At 45.3% G+C, this 19,884-nt stretch overlaps 2 protein-coding genes across 2 annotated transcripts in view; one reads left to right on the plus strand and one right to left on the minus strand.

Annotated features, from left to right (window-relative positions):
* The window catches only part of LOC140503522 (leukocyte immunoglobulin-like receptor subfamily A member 5), a 27,441-nt gene extending 15,196 nt beyond the window's left edge, over window positions 1–12,245 (plus strand). Inside the window, exon 6 of the mRNA XM_072607585.1 lies at window positions 11,871–12,245. The gene's annotated coding sequence lies outside the window, so the exon portion shown is untranslated. The remainder of the gene's footprint in view (window positions 1–11,870) is intronic.
* LOC140503519 (uncharacterized) lies at window positions 7,148–17,011 on the minus strand. Its single transcript, XM_072607579.1, has 2 exons — window positions 14,313–17,011; window positions 7,148–8,509 (listed from the first exon to the last, which is right to left on the minus strand). Exon 1 carries the CDS (start codon window positions 16,028–16,030, stop codon window positions 14,984–14,986), a length of 1,047 nt encoding a protein of 348 aa, XP_072463680.1. The 5' UTR covers window positions 16,031–17,011; the 3' UTR covers window positions 7,148–8,509; window positions 14,313–14,983.
* Between the last annotated feature and the right edge of the window lie 2,873 nt (window positions 17,012–19,884).

Raw genomic sequence — 19,884 nt, forward strand, 5'->3', positions numbered from 1 at the left:
TGAAAATAATCTCTTGTAAGCACATTTTCTGCTTGCTCTACCTTACCCTCTCTAACTCACCCACTGAAAAGGCTTGCCTCGCTCTTGAGTGAATAAATTGTAGCTTACGTGTCTGTGCTGGTTTCTTTGGGCAGTAGCTACTTCTTTCTCTAATTCTGGTGACCATAAAGGGACTTCTGGCTCATTCTCTCAGGTTCTCCTCACTTAGAATGTTCCAATGCACACATGAAAATGGATTCTCCAATTTGGGAACTTGTAGATGTAATTGGCACCAATGAGAGTTGCATTCTGGCCCTTTCATGTTCCAAGTGGAGAAGACTAGAGACCTCAGAGTGTTCTGTGGTTCTGCAGTGTCTGTCTTAACTCTTTGTACCTAAGAAAACTGTGTTTTACCTGGAGGCCCTCTTCTGTTTCTGCGTAAAGGATCTGAAGTAGAATTGGGATTTTCTGAACCTGGTATCTCTTCACATTTTTTGCAAGCAAATAAGCAACAGACTTGCCTGTGAGACAGTGTGTCCCATGTGATTACCATGGAGTAGATCACCCTTCCTGTCTAACTTTCTGTTCAGTTTCTAAGGTAACGCAAAACTGGATGCTTATTATTGATACAAAGTCAACATAAGGCTCAATTCTGACCCGAGCATTCAGTGTTGATTATGGGATTTTCCAGATTCCCCTTTCAAATAAAGACAAAATTGTCACATAAGTTTCAAATCTTGGTTGGAGTTATCAGTGGGCATTGTGGCATCTGGTTCAGAGCAAAGCAAAAGGGAAGGGCTCCACTCAGTCGCAGTCTGAATACCTGGGGAATGAGGTTAATCTAAATGGCCAGCGAGTGGTAGCTTTTTTTCATGAAGTTTTACAAATTCTAAAGCGTAAAGGAGAGCTAATTCTCATGCTCACTCTCCTAATAAATCGAGACCTCTTTGATTCTTTGATTAAATGTTCAGTGTGAGAAAGAATCTTCAAATCATGCAGGAAAGAGTGGGAACTCTTCTGCTAGAAATTTTAAAGCTTTGAAAAGATAATCTCATCTTCGTGCTCCTAATTCTAGCTGGTTGGGAATTCGGAAGAGAGAGCCTAACTTAGAGGGAAGTATAGTTATCCCTTCCACATATCCCCGTCCTTCCCCATCGCTGGTACAAGATATATCTCAAGTCGGCAACAGAAATTAAATGATAATTTGCAGAGTTTTTCAGAAGCTACAGACAATGTGCAAAGGCCAGCAGACAACACAGAAAAAGTTTAGAAACTCAGAAATGCATAAAATATATGTATGATATTGCATAATATCAATGCAAATTTTACAATAATGTACTGTAAATACCCCATTAAAAGAAAAAGAAAAAATCCAGACCTTCTCTGGTACAAAAGGGCAAAAAATCTTCCGTGGATTTTCCAGCTTGCAAGGGCACCATGCCCCTAGCCCCTGAGATGTGGAAGGGATGTATATGCAGCAAAGCTCCAAGTGTGGACAGATCACATTCAGCTGACCGGTATCTTGACCAGTGCCAACTGGGATGCTGCTTGCCAAAGATGAGTAGCAGCTCTGGCCAATTATGATTCTATCATATGCTTGGCAAGGACTAATGCCAATGCAGACGCATTATCCAGAACACCACAGAACACTAGAACTGTGAGGATACCAGAAAAAGGGGTCAGAGCAATCCGGGGCACTCAAGCTACTGGGCTACACCTGGCTGGAATTGTCGCTAAGAGCCTGGTGCCAGTCACCATGCCAAGTGTGTGTCAACCTTGTGATGCCACTCCAGACAGCAGAAGGCACCTTACTACTGAGTCCATGGCAGAATTTGGAGCTATGTGATGGAAGGCTATATCAGAAAGTGACTGATTCCAGACATGGAACCAGGAAGCAGCTGGTGCTACCCAAAGCATTCCACTCAATGGTTGTTGTTCATTTAGTCAGGTCTGACTCTTTGTGACCCCATGGACAAGATACTGGAATGGTTTGTCATTTCCTTCACCAGTGTATCCCTATTTTACAGCTGAGGAACTGAGGCAAATAGGGATTAAGTGATTTAACCAGGGTCAAAAAGGCTAGTATGTGTCTGGGAACCATATCATTTATAGGGCAGCTAGGAGGTAAAGTAGATAGAGCTCTGGGCCTGGAGCCAGGAAGATGAGTCCTCCTGAGCTCCAATCTGGTCTCAAACATTTCTTAGCTGTGTGACCCTGGGCAAGTTACTTGACCCTGTGAAATGAGCTAGAGAAGGAAATTGCAGACCACTCCAGTATCTTTGCCTGACCCAAGTGGGGTCATGAAGAGTTGGACATGACTGAAATGACTCAAAAACATATTTTGTACAGCAGTAATGTCAAAATCAAATAAAGATAGGAGTCATTAAATTGTACGTAAGGATCCCTCCAGGCCATATATTGATCTAGCTTTAAAATGTAATATTACATATGCTGTTATATCTTTATTTGGTTAATTTTCCCAATGACATTTTAACCTGATTTGGGCTACACTCAGGAGTGTATTAGGCTGCATGAGGCCCCTAGGCCATGTATCTGACCCCTCTGATGTGCAGGGTTCAGGTAGAGATAGAACAACAGTACATGAAAACTGAAACTCCAACTTTTCTCTACATTTTTACAGATAGCCAACTCTGATGTTCTTCCTACAGCCCGGATTTTCATTAAGGTTAACGCCATAAGATTAGAACACATGAAGTATTTACTGGATGGCCAATAGGATTAGGTTTTATAAGGCCCTACTAAATTATCTTAAGTCTTCTTACCAGCAAACTTAAGCAGCATTACTTAGGAAACCTCCACAAGAGGCTTAGAACCTGGAAAGTCAATCTACTGGAACAAACACATTTGCAAAAGCTACAGAAACAAGTTCCTGTTCACAACTGACCTTCAGCTAAAGGCACCAAGATGTTGATTCGGGAATGCTTGTATTTGACTTGGAGTAGACCAAGCCAGACAGTCTGTGGACAGTGGTCTACAGAAATAGGACAGAGCCCTTTGACACAGAATATCCAAGGGAAAATGTTTTCCAGAAGACTTCATGAAATAGATAACCAAACCCAAGACAATGGAATAAGAAGCCTGTTGATATACAAATATAAATATTAGCATATATATTGTGTATCTATGTTATATAGATTCTCCTATAATTAGGAAGACAAAAAAAAAAGAATATTTTTTGTCCATTATGTGTTAGAGTGCCCTGACCCTTTTGGAAAAAGTATTCAGGCAATAGATTTAAAACACAGCTGGACATGCAAACTCAGATCCTGCAGGTTCCAACTCCTTGGAGAATTACTAACTCTTATGACACGAAGCTCCTAGCATCCTTCTCAAGGTCCAGGTTTCCCACTTCCAAGTGTTATTGCCCAAAAGTATGTTTAAATAACAGCTCTAGAAGCTGTGTAGGGGACTGAGTCTGAGTTTGAGATTCTAGGCTCTCCCTAGAGACTGTTTTAGGAATTATGACCTTCCAGTCTGAAAAAGGATTTGTTCACATCATTTACATTTTTTTTTTTTCATTGCAATCTATACTAACTGAACTTGGAAATCTTTGGATTAGCCCAGAAATCATTATTTTTTAAATCCAGGGCCAAGGAAGTGTACGTTGAAAGAACTAAAAGTGGTCTGTTAAGGGTGGACGCAACCAACTTCATTTTGCTGTTCTGTGTGCCAGGAATTTTTCTGCTACATGTGATAATGTTTAATATAAAATTTTGGAATAATCTCTTTGCTCTCTCTGAAGCAAACTCAGAGGGTGCCTCTTCCTATGTCAACAAAAGCCAGCCAAGGCTGACTTAACATTCCTTAAGAGACCTTTAACCTAAGACACTATCTTGAATGGATGTTTTCCATATCTTAATATTTGTAGACATATACTATGTTATGGCATGTTAATGGTAAATACAGACATCTTAGGTCATAATTTCTATTTGAAACTTTGTCAAATTTTATCTTATTGTATTTACAACCTATGCAATTAAGAAATTCCCTTCTAATGGTCTAGTTAATCACTTATGGAGATCATAAATCTGAAGGACACAGAACACTTCTTTGTCCTAAAACAGATTTAAGGCTGCCCAATTCTTTGTATCAGTAGCCAGAACATTTTTCTGGCTCCATAATGCATTGTTACCATTCTCTTTAATAGGGAATTGATCAATTAATTAATTAAATCATAAAATGTATGCATTTAGCCTGTTGCCTTTTCCTTAACCAAGTTTTCAGGTTAACACGTGGTTTCTCACTATGAACGTAGGGAATCGCTTGCAGTAAAAGGTCTTCTCCAACGTCTTTCTTCCTCCTAATCACTTTACCAGAGGACCTCAGGAAGCTGTAAACAAAGCACTTAGTGGGGCTTTACACATGTTGATTAACTGCTAAAGACTGTGGTTTGTCCTTCATTCTCCAGAACCCCATGACTTGCAAGTGAATTAGATTTAAGGGAGGCAGGGTGGTGTGCGAAGTCACAAAATTCTGATAAATAAGACTGAGTAAATGGATATGCTAATAAAGATACATTCTTTGCTAGGTAAGAATTTAAGGCTTCTTCCTTGTTGTAATAAGTACCTTTTCCTTTTGCACCTGCTGGAACAAGCTGCTTAGTGAGATGTTACTCTCTGGCTCCAAGATTTGGAGGGTATACACACACACAAACATATATACATAGACACATATACATACGTACATCTATACATGTTTACATGCATTCGTACACACATGCGTACATGCATACATCTTCTGCTGAATTAGCATACATAAGTCCATCACCTACTGTTGGTGTTTGTCATGATGCAGTGAGTAAACTTCAGCTTCAGTTTACATCTTAGCTGTAGATGGGGCAGTGGATAGCATCCTGAACCTGGAGTCAGGAAGACTCATCTTCCTTCAAATCTAGACTCAAGACACTAGCTGTGACCCTGGGCAAGTCACTTAACCCAGTTGGCCTCAGTTTCTTTATCTGAAAAATGAGCTGGAAAAGGAAATGGCAAACCACTGCACTATCTTTGCCAAAAACATGTCAGAATGTGACATGACTGAAATGACAACAACCAACCTCATGTAGGCAGCTAGGTAGCACAATGGATAGAGTACTGGGCCAGGAATCAGGAAATTTGTTGTTCAGTCTTTCAGTCATGTTGCACTCTTGGTGACCCCATTTGGGGTTTTCTTGGCAAAGATACTGGAGTAGTTTGCCAGGAAAGCCCTCTCCAGCTCATTTTACAGATGAGGAAACTGAGGTAAACAAGGTTAAATGACTTGCCCAGGGTCGCATAGCTAGTGTTGACCTGAAAACTTGTTGAAGAAAAGGCAACATGGCTAAATGCATACATTTTATGATTTAATTAATTAATTGATCAATTCCCCATAAAGAAAACAGTTACATAATGCATTATGGAGCCAGAAATGTTCTGGCTACCCAGTGCAGAAATCTTCTGGCTTATATACATTTTGCCATGAGGAGGAAACTCTCTTAACTAAGCAAATCATAAATTCAGTAAGACAAGACAATTAACAAAGCAATGTCAATCAAATGTTGGGATTCCAAGCTGGGTAAACATATGTCTCGGTGACAAGGAAGGAAGGAAATCCCACCACTAGCAAGTGGCAGGCTTCCTGCCCCGAACAGATAACTAATGCAGGAAAGGGCAAACAATGTTCAATAGGAACCCAGGATGCCTATTTTTCTTTACCATTAATATCCCATAACATAGTATGTGTCCATTATTCAAGATATGTCATAACATAGTATGTGTCTATAGATAATAAGATACAAAGGAGAGTCCCATTATTCAAGATATGTCATAGGTTAAAGGTCTCCCAAGGAGTGCAGAGTCAGCCCTGGCTGGCTTTTGCTGACACAGGAAGAGGCACTCTCTGAGTCCGCTTCAGAGAGAACAAAGAGATTATTCCAAAAATTTATAGTAAACATTATCACTAGTAAGTGTTTGAGACTGGATTTGAACTCAGGTCTTCCATCCACTGTGCCACTTAGCTGCCCAGAGTCAGGAACACTTGAGTTCAAATCCAGCCTCAGACACTCTCTAACCCTGTGACCCAGGGCAAGTCAACCTACTTTTGCCTCAGTTTCCTCATCTATAAAATGGGTATAATAAATAATGGCACCTACCTCCCAGGGTTGTTGTGAGAATAGTGCCTGGCACATTGATACCCTATACTGGCTCATTAGGCAGTAACTAGTAAGGACCCTGAAAATTCTCACAACACCCACTAGACCTCAGAGCATCTTCCCCTCACACCTGGACTGCTAAAACCCAGTTACCATACTATATCCCCACCTGAGCCCCTTCCCCTTCTTAATGAAATAGATGATTAACTGGACCTCCTCTATTCCAATCACCATTAATCAGGGTGATAGGATTCCATAGGGGTGGTGATTACAAGTTCTGTATATTAGGCCCAACAATGGGAACTACAGGTTATAAGTTCACTTGCTTAATCATAGGTAGCTAAAAGGCCCTCCACTGTTTTTTTCTTGTTATGCTGACCAAGCTAATGTGGCAAGTGACTCAATTATATGGAAAGCTCCCCAGCTATCTTTGGTTCCCCCTGTCCCTTGTCATCTCTCTACTGCCCAACCTGGGGAGATGACCATGAGCATTTGGTCAGTCAGTGACCCTGCTTGTCCCTTTCTATCAGCCCATTGACCCACATAGATATTTTGAAATTCGTTTATTGGTTCAGCCCATAGGTCTGCTCACCAGATTGATGGGACCTCCTGAAAGGTCTGTTGAGTTGCACTCACTAGGCCATTTGTCAACAAATGGGATTTTGCATTTTATGCACATTCTCCTAGAGGGTCATGGGGCAAGGTCTATCCACCAATCAGACTCTGTATTTGTGGTCTGCTCCACCTGTATTGTCCGGGTATCTAGCGTTCTACAAATAAGACCCTAGAAGGGGATGTGTCTCAGATCATGAAGAAGGTCTGAGGTCCACTTCATTAGAGGGGTCACAGACCCTTTCACAAAGTGCTAATGGCTCAGAGCACTGCCTCAGTCTCTTATTGTAGGCTGCACAATTTTAAAGTCCACATTCCCCATCCTGCACACTCCCCTTGGGTCACTTTCCCAAAGCCAGCTCTGAGCCACCCCTAAGGCCACACAGCACCACAGACAAGCAGGACACCTTTGAAAGTTCTACGTTGAATTAATTATATTTTTGTCAAAGCCATGTACAATTGAGATGGACATTTCTTTTGTTTCTACTCTACCGGACACATGGACATATACATTTTTCTTTGTATTTCAGTTCAGAATTTTTTAAAAAGAACTTTAAAAAAAGGCCCTTCCAGAGTTCCCCAATTCCTCATCCTGGCATTCACAGCCTTCCTCAATCTGGATCCCCACCAGGTCTTCTGCTTTCATCTCTCACAATGTCACTTCATACCTTATCCACTGGACAACACAGTCGTCCTGGTTTCTCATGGCACTCCTTCCTTCCCTCCATCACTTCCTTTACTTTTGTGCCATCCCCATGCATGAGAACAGTTCTTGCCTTCTCCACACCAACCCAAAGGCCATCATGCTGCCTTCATCAAAGGCTCCAAACCACAGTAATGTTTCTTTCCAGGTCCTTCTTGGACCACCCAGCTGGGGGAAAGCTTTCAGCTCCTCTCAAGACCACTCAGATGAATACATTTCTGAATTATAATAATCACTATCACTACAAGACTAAGGGGGTAGGGTAGGGTTGATTTCCTCAGTGCCCTGTGCTCCACAGGCTTTTAACGCATACGTGGGACCAAATGGATGAAGACACTGTCCCAGGCAGAGCTAAGAAAATGTAGGGAGACCAGTGAGCTTTTTTGTCCCTAGGGGAAGTCAAGACAGTTAACAGGAGTCAGGGAAAGGCATCCTCGAAGACATCAGACGTAGTCCAGTCAATGGTTTCTGTAAAACTGAGGGGCTGCTAGCCTGAAGATGATGGTCATAGCCACTTTGTACCAGCACTTTGTACCTCTGCCATCTGGCAGAGGACAGCAGCAGAGAGCTGGGGCTGGCCTGATGCAGGTGAGAAAAGTACCATAGCTAGAAACCAATGGCATTCCGGTGCAGCAGGGAATGTCCGAGCAGCATAAGGGGAGGGGAGGGCCTTTTCCAGGCCATGTGGCCATTCCCATGGTCCCAGGAGAATGACAGATCATCTCTTTGCACATGGCCAGGCACAGGGAAGAAAGAAGTCAGTCCCCACTTGATCCCCCAGATCTTGCTCCTATCCTGCCCATGTCACAGTGGCTCTGAGGAGGCCGGGAGCCTCTAGCATTGCTCAAAGGGTGAGTCTGACGAGCATTCTGCCCAAAGATAAGAGGATCTCATGCCAGACTGGCTCAGGAGTCAGCAAGGGGTCTCAGGTATATTCCACCTGTCCGACCATGCCTGATGTCCCCAGAAGTGCTTACAAGGCTGGCCCATTTCCTACTAGCCAAACCAGATGATAAGATCTTCACCAGGGGAGCCCCCAGTTCTCTTGGATGTACCAGCTTGTTGACCTGTGAAAAAAGGTAATAGATTAGGCTGGCATAAGGAAGCCTGCTGGCTCTTTGAATGTCCACTCATCTCTTTAAGAACACATTCTAAAGTTGTTCCAGCAAACAAAAGCAAGGTCACTGGCCTGTCATTATCTAAGTTTGTTCACCTCTTTTTTGAGCATCAGATCATTTGCCCTTCTCTAGGCCTGTAACGTCTCCCCTATACCCGAGTCTTTCAACTAGCCCTGGCAGGTGCTCAGTCACATTTGCCAACTCTCTCAGGACCAGATGGAGTTCATCTGGGCCAGGAGCTTTTAATTCGGCAAGGCCAGCTAAAGAGACTACTACCTGACCTTGCTTCCATCTATTACGTTTCTATTTTAAATCTTACTTGGTGAGTTTTCTGCCCATTGACATCCAATTGCAAGATAACACATCTATTTCTTCATCAGAAGCGCCCTTGTCTTCAGAATTTCACTCCAGAGTTTATCATTCCTCCCAGCTAATGCCCCTATCAAACGGAATTTTAGACGATAACGTCTATACTTCCTTTCAACTCTTTGAAATCTGCTTTCCCCAAATCTCACAGTGCACCTCAAACTATTCTAATTAACCCTCCTCTACAGCTAGTCAAGAGGAAGGCATAGCTACTTCCCCCAAGGTTCTGGTCATTTCCATGAGAATCGGGATCCAGGACTGAATTCCCTTTAGTTCACCCAGCTTGAAGGATGAAATCATTGTTAAGTCAAGTCCTTCTTTTGGCGAAAGTTCTAGCAGATGTCTGGAAATTCAATTTTCCATCGCCACTACATCAAGCTTCTGTGACAGATTTATTATTTATTTCCCAAGCTCCTTGCCTATTTCCTCTTTCTGTCCAGGTAGGGAAGGGAGAGATATTAGGGTGGGTAAATCATTAGCCTTTGGAAATAGATGCGAGCTAGAGTGAGGAGTCAAGATGACTTGACTTGGTTGTGAGTCAGGGTAACTGGGAAGACAGTGATGCCCCAGACAGAAATATAAAGAGAGGAATATTAGTAAGAGTATGAATGGAAGGCTTGAGAAGGAATGAGTCCAGTTTTGCATATGCTGAAGTTAAGAGGTCAAGCGAGAGACCAGAAGAGAAAAGGGCCCAGGGCAGAACTTTTAGAACATTTATGGTAATTAAACATAACCTGAATGAAGATCCAGCAAGTGTTATCAACAGAATTCTGAATGCAGTCCAGACTGGACCAGTCTCTAACCTGAGAATGGCCAAAGCCAAACAGAGCAGGCTGGAGGACACAACGTAGTGGTATAATTTATTTCAGAGTGAGGAAAACTACTTCATCGCGTGCGTACATGCGTGCGTGTGTAATTTATATGGACTATGACAATCATTTTTAGGTCTTGAGTTAGCACTCCCTCAGTCCTGTGAGAACAGTTTAGTCCTAAGTCTTGGGAGTCCATGATTATCCTATGGAGTACAGAACCAGAGTTCCATGATGGCAGCAGGGATTGTGAACATGTCAGAGTCATGATGGATATTGACTCTCAGGTCTCTGGGAAATAGTGGGGAGTGAACACCTGGTGCAATCCACTTTGCCAGAGGGTGAGATCATCCAGAATCCAAAAGATAATTGTTCTGCCATACTCAGGACACAGCTTGCTGGCTGGGCCTTAGTTCTGGGAAACAATCTCCAAAATATTTTGACAGAGATATGGTCAGGAAAGTAGCAGAAAGTACCAGGAAAGAATACCATCATGAAAACCAAGAGAGAAGAACGTAGCAAGGAAAGAGTGATCAGTGTTGTTAGACTGACAATAAAACCCCAAAATTGAAGTAATTTAGAAAATCATTAGGTCGTCCAGCATAAGGGAAAGCTAAAAAGGGGTGGTCTACTCCCCCCAAATATATTGTGAGAGACATTTTATAGGGATTCAAGCAAAGAAGCAAGAAAAAAGTAGCAGAGGCACTTTCCAGATAAGAAGCATGGGTTGCTTGAGACACATGAGTGGGAAATCATCAGATCTGAAAAACTTCTGGTCCTCAGAGCCTAGGTCTTGAATTCAGCATTAAACAAACCTGGTCTCCAAGCAACCCATCTGGTTTCTCAGCCTCACAAGGCTAGGTCCAAAGCATGCCATCATCATTTTCCCACAACTTCCCAGTTCTTGGGCTTTATGCCCAACGTTCCTATGCCAGGGGAAGTGCCACTACAGAAGTAGAGAGCTATGCTGAGGTCTAAAATTACACGAGTCCCTGAAGGCATCTCCTTTACGCTCATCTCCCCAAAGAGTTTGACAGCATTCCTTCACGGAGTAGTGGGGACCAGATGGTTGGCAAATCAGAGGGAGAGAGAACAAGCTGATTCAGCATCAGCGACTTGAAGTCAGGGCACTTAGATGGGTACCAGGAAACAAGTACATTACCCCATACAGGGAGATTCCCAGACAGTTAAAATAACACATGTGCCACAAGTACCACAAGAAAAAGAGAAAGAGAAGACATAATTCACAATCTCATGTTTCAACCAAGCTCCAGGCCTTCCAAACTCACTCTCAGGGACTATCTTCTTCACTAGTTCTTCCTTCCACATCACCTTTCTTTTATCAGTCATTGCCATCAGTAGACAGCAGGAAAGACCTTACCTATACTCCTATAGTATTCACTTTTTTGTCTGAGATTTCGTTTTTTAAAAATCAACAGTGGAAGGTCCCACATGTACAAAAATATTTAGAGCTGCTTTTTGTGTTGGCGAAGAATTGAAAATTGAGGGGATATCCATCCATTGGGAAATGACTGACCAAGTTATGATATATGAATGTAATGGAATACTAAGAAATGATGGGCAGATAAACTTCAGAAAAGCCTGGTCTTATAGGAACTGATGCTGAGTGATGGGAGCAGAACCAGGAAAACACTGTACACAGTGATAGCCACATGGCACAGTGACTAACTTTGACAGACTTGGCTTTTCTCAGCAATTCAAGGATCTAAAACATATTCCAAAAGGCTCAGGATGGAAAATGCCACCCACATCCTAAGAAAGAACCATGGAGTCCGAAAGCAGATAGAAGAATGCTATTTACTCCCTCTTTTTGTTTTGTTTCTTCTTTCTGGTGGTTCCTCCCGTTGGTCCTCATTCTTTACAACATGACTAATGTGAAAATGTTTAATATGAATGTCTCTGAAGAGCCCATATCAGATTGCATATCATCTTGGGGAGGGAGGGGGAGAAATTTTAAAATTCAAAAGCTTATGAAAGTGAATGTTGAAAACTAAAAATAACTTTAAAAAATAATTTTTAAACATTGTTTAAAATAAGAAAATAAAAATGAATCCATTTAAAACATTTTTCAAAATAGAAAATAAAAAAATCAGCACTCTTATGTTCTTTCTTAGGGTATCTTTCTGGCTATGGAAGAAGGAAGAGCGTGGGCCCAAACAGCCTCCAGAGCCTACCAAGACATCAACTTCCAAGACTGAAGAACAAGGGCAGTAGTGGGGAACAAAGCTAGCCACCCCTTCCAGTAGCACTGGAAGAGGGCAGATGCCACTCATCCAGTGGCTGAAGAGGTCATGAACAGGAACAAACAGAAAACCACTACTGTGATAAAGAAAGACTTTGGATGAAGGCAAGTCCAAAGTAAACTCCCAGAAGGACACAGTAAATCCAAAATAATCAAATAGAATCTCAGGAAAAGGAATGGACTGGCCGCACACCCTCCGAGAGTGGATCAAAGAAATGAAAGAGTGAAAAGATTAAAATGTTAAATAATAAAAATAGCTAACATTTCTATTGTCCTTACTATGTGCCAGTCACTTTCGTAAATATTACCTCATCGAAGCCTCACAACTTTTGGTGGTAGGTACTATTATCTCCATTTTACAGATGAGAAAATTGAGGCAGAAATGGCCATCCCTCCAGTCGTACCTTTCTTTCTAGTTCTCCCTCCTTCTAGGAATATTCTCTCCTCTGCTGTGACTACCACCACCATCCCTGCCTTCCTTTAACTCCCAAATGAAACCCCCCACTACCACAACCCATCTTCATTCCAGTGCCTTCCCTCTTATTTCTTAGTTATCTTGTATATAGCTTGCTTTGTATATACTGATATTACAATATCCATTGTAAAGAGTTCTTTGGGAACAGGAACTATCTTTTGCCTCTTTCCGTATCTAGAGCTTAACACAGCGCCTGGCACACACTAGGCATTTACTAACTATTTGGTTTTTTCCTTCCTTCCTTCCTTCCTCCCTCTATAAATTGGACATGCACAAGTATAGATTTCCAGCTGGAGAGTTAGAGTTTTTGTCTTTTTATCCCCAGAACCAAGCACAAGTAGGTGTTTTTGGAAAGAATGTTCCCTGATTAACTGATTTGAGTGATTGATTGGCCTACTTAGTGCTTAGCACTCGAAAAGAATGAAACAGCCCCTGTCCTCCCATATATAGAGTTTACATGCTATAATAATGATAGAAGAAGCTGCATTGGGATTAAGTGAACTGTCCAGCGTCACATAGCTAGGGATTTGAATTTTAAGTGCTCTATCCACTGTGCCACCTAGCTGCCCCTAACAGCCCACATTTATAAAGGTCTACTAGGTGCCAGATATGCTAAGTGCTTTACAAAGATTATCTCATTAGAGCTTCACAACTCTGAGAAGCGGGTGCTGTTACTGTCCTCATTTTACAGTTGAGGAAATTGAGGCAGGGAACAGTTTGGTGACTTGCCCAAAATCATGCAGCTAGTCAGCATCTGAGGTTGGATTTGAACTCAGGTCTTCCTAACTCCAGATCCAGAGAAGGCACTTAAGACATATTAATTAATTGAATGTTTGGCTCTAAAACAAAGATTAAGTTTAGATCAAGTCTAAGGGCTTGCAACAAAGGATTAACAGAGAAAGGCAACTGATGTACAAAGTCAACAAGGTATAGGACAGCTATTTATTTCCTCTACCACCAAAAAGGTACCTCCAACATGACTCCAAACGGTACATTGACAAACACTTAAAACAAGAAAGAGTAACCTAAAATTCCTTTTCTATTCTTCAGGGAGGGAAAGATTCCTGGGAGACTGGTGGGAAAGTGGTATAGATTTTGTCCTTTCCCTCTACCTGTATGTCCAAACGTCCTGGTCAAAGCCATACCCTAGCTTGAGCTGTCACATAATTTTGTGTGATTTCCTCTGGGCAAGGGTCATCTTTTCTGGTGAAAGTTGTTGCAGATCTCACCCCCTTCTTCTGACCCTGCCCACCTCAAGATCAAGGTCAAAGTCATGTCCCCACTGCCCCCGTTCATGCAATTGTGATGGCTGGAGCCGGAGGGAACAATCTCTTCTACCAAAGTCCACTCCCCTCCCCCCACCCACATATACAGAGAGACAGGACAAAAAGATCTCCTGCTGGAGATCTGAGGGATAGACTTCCTGAGGCCCAAAGACAGGAAACAGTTTCTCCTAGATCAATGGCCAACTTTTTTCCATTACAAGAATCAAGGAACCAAGCAAGAACTTTGACAACTGAAGAAAGGGAGCCCACCACTACCCACCCCCACAAGTGCTGAAGTCTGTAGGGAAGGGTGCTCCTGTCCCACAGTCGGAGGGCACTTCTAATTACTCTCATTAGACCCCACCCACAGCCTTCTCTTCTACCCAGTCCCTCCCTCTTGGCATCCCAATTCCTTCTCACACCCCACCTGGCCAGTCCTAGGTACATGGCCCTGCTCTTTCTTCCATCTCTCTCCAGGCTGACCTGTTCCCTCTGTGGACATCTCATCTTTTGAGTTAGTTTTTCACTGTGTCAAAGAAGGCATTTCCTCCCCTATCCTTACCCCACCTCTTACCAGCAACCTCAGTCTGTCCTTTCTTGCACTGGAGAGAAATCCTTGAACAGAAGAATGGTCCCATCTTCCTCCCACTGTACTTGGGACTTGGATTTCAGGCCTTCCACAAGCAGGGACTTAAGAGTGAGGCCAGAGGGCTGTTGCTGGGATGATGGTGGGCACCTGGGTTGCTGTGTAGAAATGTGGGAGGCCACAGGTGGTAGAGGCCAGGTCCATGGCAGAAACCTTGTTGCTGGAACAGGACCTAGACTGAGAGTCAGGAGCAGCTTGGAAGAGGAGATCCAAGAGCTGCCCAAGCTCCCAGGCCTGATGCACTCACCAGAATGGGGAACAGGCAGGTAGAGGAACTGGATGATTTCCCTGCAGTCCAGATGCTTGTTAAGCTGTGTTCTTCTTTCCCCGTTTTTCCTCTTCACATTTCCATACCACCTCCATACACAAGTAAACACATATATTTATTTTCTCTCATTTTACAGAGGGGGAAACTGAGGCACAAAGTGAAATTACTTCCCCTCCCTCCAATCAGAGTCAGTAAGTGGTTGAGATGTAAGTCAAATCTAGGTCTCGCCATAAAAAAGTATATACCATTTAAATATCATCTGAGGGTCATCAAACAAGAGAAAATGGGGTCACTGGCTGTGGGGACATGCCTTCCTTGGGAGCAGAGTGATCTATAATGAGCCTTCCCCATCCTGGAAAGGCATTTTGCTCTGGGGCATCGGAAGGCCACCTTCTTGTTGAGCTTGGGGCACAGGTGTGGAGGACCAGAGAGGTGGGGTGGGCACAGAGGGTTCCTCTGAATGCCGCTTAAGATGCAAGGCAAGGTGGTCAGAGCGGGAGAAGGCCTTTGGACAATGGCAGCATTTGTGGGGCCGGTAGCCAGTGTGTCTCCTCATGTGCCGGGTCAGCTCATCGGAGCGAGTGAACTTCCAGGTGCAGTTGGGCCACATGCAGACGTAAGGCTTCTCACCCTGGTGGACACGCATGTGTGCCTTAAGGTGAGAGCTCTTGGTATATGACTTCCCACACTCTGGGACATGGCACATGTGGCTGGAGCTCTTCCCCTTCCCCCGGACCCTTCTTCTGGATCTAACTGTTTCCTGAGGCTGGGGGACCAGCCCAGAGCAGTTCGAGCTGGGGTCTGCAATGGACAGGCGGGCCAGAGCATCTAGCTCAGGGCTGCCCAAGCACTGACCAACATGCCCACCCTGAGGCAATGGCTGAGGTGGTAGGAACAGAAAGGGGCCTGTGCCTCGCCCAGTTGGCTGCCCCTGGAGCCCCTGCCTGGCTTGCTGCCCCTGGAATCCCTGACAGGCTGGCTGCCCCTGGAACCCCTGCCAGGCTGGATGCCCCTGGAACCCCTGCCCAGATGGATGTCCCTGGAACCCCTGCCCGCCTGGATGCCCTTGGAACCCCTGCCCAGCGGGATGCCACTGGAACTCCTGCCCATCTGGATGCCACTGGGACCAGAAGGTCAATAATTGTTCCTGGCCTTGGTACCAGCTGGGTTCCTGGGAAGGTCCAGGAAGCTCGATGGGGGCCTCTTCTAAGGGCTCAGTCTTTATTTCCCAAGAACCATGCAATGACTGCCCTTGAGGGATGCTGGGGCTTGAAGTCTCAGACCCTGGAATTTGGGCCTGGGGTGGACCCCTCACATAGGCTTGAGGCACTTCACCTAGACAGCTGGGACCAGAGCCATGGGGAGACAAGCTCGGCATTGTTTGTACTGGCAGCTGCCTTGACAAAGAGCTCCAGGTCCCAGCTAAGACATCAGGGCCAGGAACTGGGTTGGGGCCTATGTGTTCTCCATGGGCCCCCCAGGTGCTGCCCCTGGTACTGAGGGGCCCTTTGGGACACCAGCCTGCCAGGTTGCTGGAGGTTAAAGCCGTCTGAGTTCAGCAGACCCTCCTGGGTCAAGGCAGGCCAACACGACCTCCTTGGAGCTAGTTAGGAGCTGGTCTGGTATGCAGGGGAGGTGCCTGCCTGAAATGATTGTCTCCTGGAGTAGAGCTGGGAAGAGCTCGGTCTTCTCGAGCAGAGCTGGGTCTCCTTGGGCAGGGCAGGGCCGGGTCTCCTTGGGCAGGGCAGAGCTGGGTCTCCTTGAGCGGAGCTGGGTCTCCTTGGGCAGGGCAGGGCCGGGTCTCCTTGGGCAGGGCCGGATCTCCTTGGGCAGGGCTGGACAGACGTTGGTCTTGAGCGGAGTTGAGTCTCCTCCGGCAGGGCAGGGCTGCCCCCTTCTCCTAGGGCAGGGAGCCAGGCAGTACCTTCTCCTTTCCCGTTGCCGTGTGGGCCGCGGCAGATCCAAAGCCGGCACCAGCACGTGGCGGCAAACGAAACTGACCAGCGTCCTAGCTGAGGGTTTTAAAGGGCCAGGGACTCGGCCCCACGTGGCAATTGGCCGCCCTCGTGCTCCCTCCGAGGAAGCCGCCCTTCCATTGGCCCTGCTGGCCAGGGGGTGGAACCGTGGCGAGACGGGGGTTGATTTCGTCAAGTTTCCGCGGCCCACCCACTCGCCTAGAGCCTGAGTAGGACTTTGATGAGATTAGTTTAGCGTCGGGTCCTGACGGGCTCGGGAGGTTCCTGGGCTCGCTGCCCAGTTTGGGGTATTCAGTATATGAAATGGCTCTGTAGGATTGGTGGGGGGAGAGAGGAGGGGGCTGGACTCGGGTTTATTTAGACGTCCGTCCGTCCGTCCATCCATCCATCCATCCATCCATCCATCCATTCATCCATCCATCCATCCGTCAGTCAGTCCACGAGCTCTGATTACGCACCCGCCAGAGCCAAGCTTTGAACTCGGGACTGCGGACCAGGACAAAGAACGAACCGCCCTCTGCCCTCTAGGAGTTTAGACTCTAAATGGCGGGGGAGGGGCAGGGCAGCTGCCTACGTGAGATTTCACAGAATTCGCTGAGAGAGAACGAAGGGGGGGCGTGCAAACCTGACAGTAGGAAAAGCTTCCCTCCCCAAATCCCCTCATGTAAATCTGGGTCGGGCGCATCCAATGGGTTCTCCGATCCAGAAGGTAAATGGACGTGCCGGGAGGTGTCTCAGAGGAGCATTTTCCCGGGGATAATCGCTGATAAGCAGGTTCTTCAGGGACTTAAGTCCCTGAGAGCGAGAGCTGCCCTGAGCCCAGAGAGGTACGTCTCCGAGACGGAGCTTGGCCCCAGGTCTTTGTGGGTCCCAGACTGGCTCTCTGCCCAGCACCCCACTGCCCCTCATTCACAATCTCACTCCTCATTCTCCCCCACCCCGCATGCTCATCCCATCGGGAGCCAGATCTTGTCTTTTCTACTTCGAGTCTCTCCCCTCAAAGCCACCTCTCTAATTCAAGCCTTCATCATCACTCCCTTCTACCTGCATTATTGCTACAGCCTCCTGATTGGCATGCCTGCCTCTAGACTCTGCCATCAACTTGTATTAAGTGCCTTCTCTGTGCCAGGAGCTAGGATGAGGGCTAAGCATCCCTGATAAAGCTACAAAAGGGAGTTTCCTTAAGTGCATCGTCACCCCTCTGCTCAATAGGCTCCCTCTTACCTTTCTGGGGTCCAAAGTCCTCCATCTAACCTGCCTCTGCTTCTTTCCAATCTTTTTACACCTTACTTCTCACCATGTGGCCAGATAAAGATCAGGAGGACTGAAGGCAGCCCTGGGTGCAGTGGGAGTCCTTGGCCTTTCTAAGCTAAGGCCTTTAACAGGTCTTAGTTTGGAGGCAGTATCTGGCCACTGGACCCAGATGGCTCTGGAGGAGAAAGTGAAGCTGGTGATTTTGTTCAGCCCTGCCTCACTTAAATCCAATTCACTTGCATGGCATGGTATCACCTCTCTGATGTGATGCTTCTCTCCGAGAAGGACAAACCACGACATCTTCTCCACGTACTCCTCGATCTGGTAAGATGGGTGATGCTGGCCTCCCGGCTGTGCTGCAGTGAACAGTCTCTTGGCTTGGGGCATTCTCTCTGGCTGTCCCCCAACTGGAATGCTCCCCTCCTCATCTCTGCCTCCTGGCTTCCCTGGTTTCCTTCAAGTGCCAACTAAAATCTCATCTTTCCCTGGAAGCCTTTCCCAACTCCTTTTACCGACCAGATCTATTTGGACATAGATGTTTGCTTATTGTCTCTCCCATTTCATTGTAGGTTCCTTGAGGGGTGACTGTCTTTTGATCTCTTTGTATCCACGGTGCCTGGCACAAGAGGCACTTAATACATACTTGCTTCTTTCCTTCCTCCCTCTCTCTATAAATATATAAATATCCTCCCCTATAGGTTTCCAGCCATAGAATTAAGATCCTTGAAAAGAGATCATTTTTTTTTGTCTTTTTATCCCCAGAATCAAGCACAAGTAGGTACTTAATATAAGAATGGTTTTTGATTGATTGAGTGATTTCTAGAACACTTTGTATAATCAATCAAGAAGTGTTTAAGCACTAGGGGATAGATAAAAACAAGGGCCTTACTAGGTGCTAGATGCCATGTTAAGTGCCTTACAAAGATTAGAGGCAGATTCTGTTACTCTCCCCATTTTACAGTTGTAGAAACTGAGGCAGGCAGAAGTTTTGTGACACACAAAGTTTGAAGTTGGATTTGAACTTAGGTCTAGCTGCCTAACAAAGTCCTATCTGTACAAGATGTATCCCCCTCCGTTGCCAGATGACCTCGCATTCCCTTTCTGTCTGCCCCAGAAATCTCTTTATCCTTGAAGGCCTGTCCAGCCCCTATAGTCTGTTCCCTCTAGTCAGACAGCTAGGATGGAACACCTCTTCTCCCATTCACCTCCTTTTTACGTGTTATCAGTCCTCATTAGGATATAAGTTTATCAGCAATGAGACCCGTGGGCCTGGAGACAGAAAGGTCTGTGGTCCAATCCTGCTGCAGACACTTCTTATCTTTGTGACCCTGGATTATTCACTGAACTTCTATTATTTCCCCATCTGTAAAAAATGGGGATAAGAATGGCACTTACCTCACAGGGTTGTTGTGAGGATGTTTGCAGAATACTTGGTAAACCTCAAAGTGCTATCTATAGAAAAGCTGGGTGTGATCACAGTTGGCAGAAGCTCTATTCCTTTGCTTGCACTATATCCCCAGACCTTAGCACTGTCCTTAGCACCTAGGAGTACTTCATAAAGACTGCTAATTAACCAGGGGTCCAAGAAAGGCCTCTTACAAATCAGTGAAAGGAGAATTGAGCTTTAAAGAAAGCCAGAGATTCCAGGAAGTGGCAGCAAGAAAGGAATGAGCGCATTCCAGGCATGCAGCACAACCTATGTAAAGGTATGGTGATGGGAGATAAGAGTACTGTGTGTGAGGAGCAGTAAGTAAGCCAGGCTGACTGGAATGTTGGCAGTATGGGCAGAGAACTGTGTAAGTGGACTGAAAAGGACAAGAAGACCAGTCTATAAAGAGATGGTAAATGCCAAACAAAGGAATTCTACTTCACCCTAGCAGCAATAAGGTGATTTACTGGAGTTTATGGATTTGGGCAGGGAGGGGAGTGACAAAGTCAGACTTGTCCTTTAGGAAAAACCGTTTGGCAGTTTTGTGGAGGATGGTTGAAGGGTATATGTTTG

The sequence above is a fragment of the Notamacropus eugenii genome, chromosome 5, assembly GCF_028372415.1.
Source record: "Notamacropus eugenii isolate mMacEug1 chromosome 5, mMacEug1.pri_v2, whole genome shotgun sequence".
Classification (NCBI taxonomy): domain Eukaryota; kingdom Metazoa; phylum Chordata; class Mammalia; order Diprotodontia; family Macropodidae; genus Notamacropus; species Notamacropus eugenii.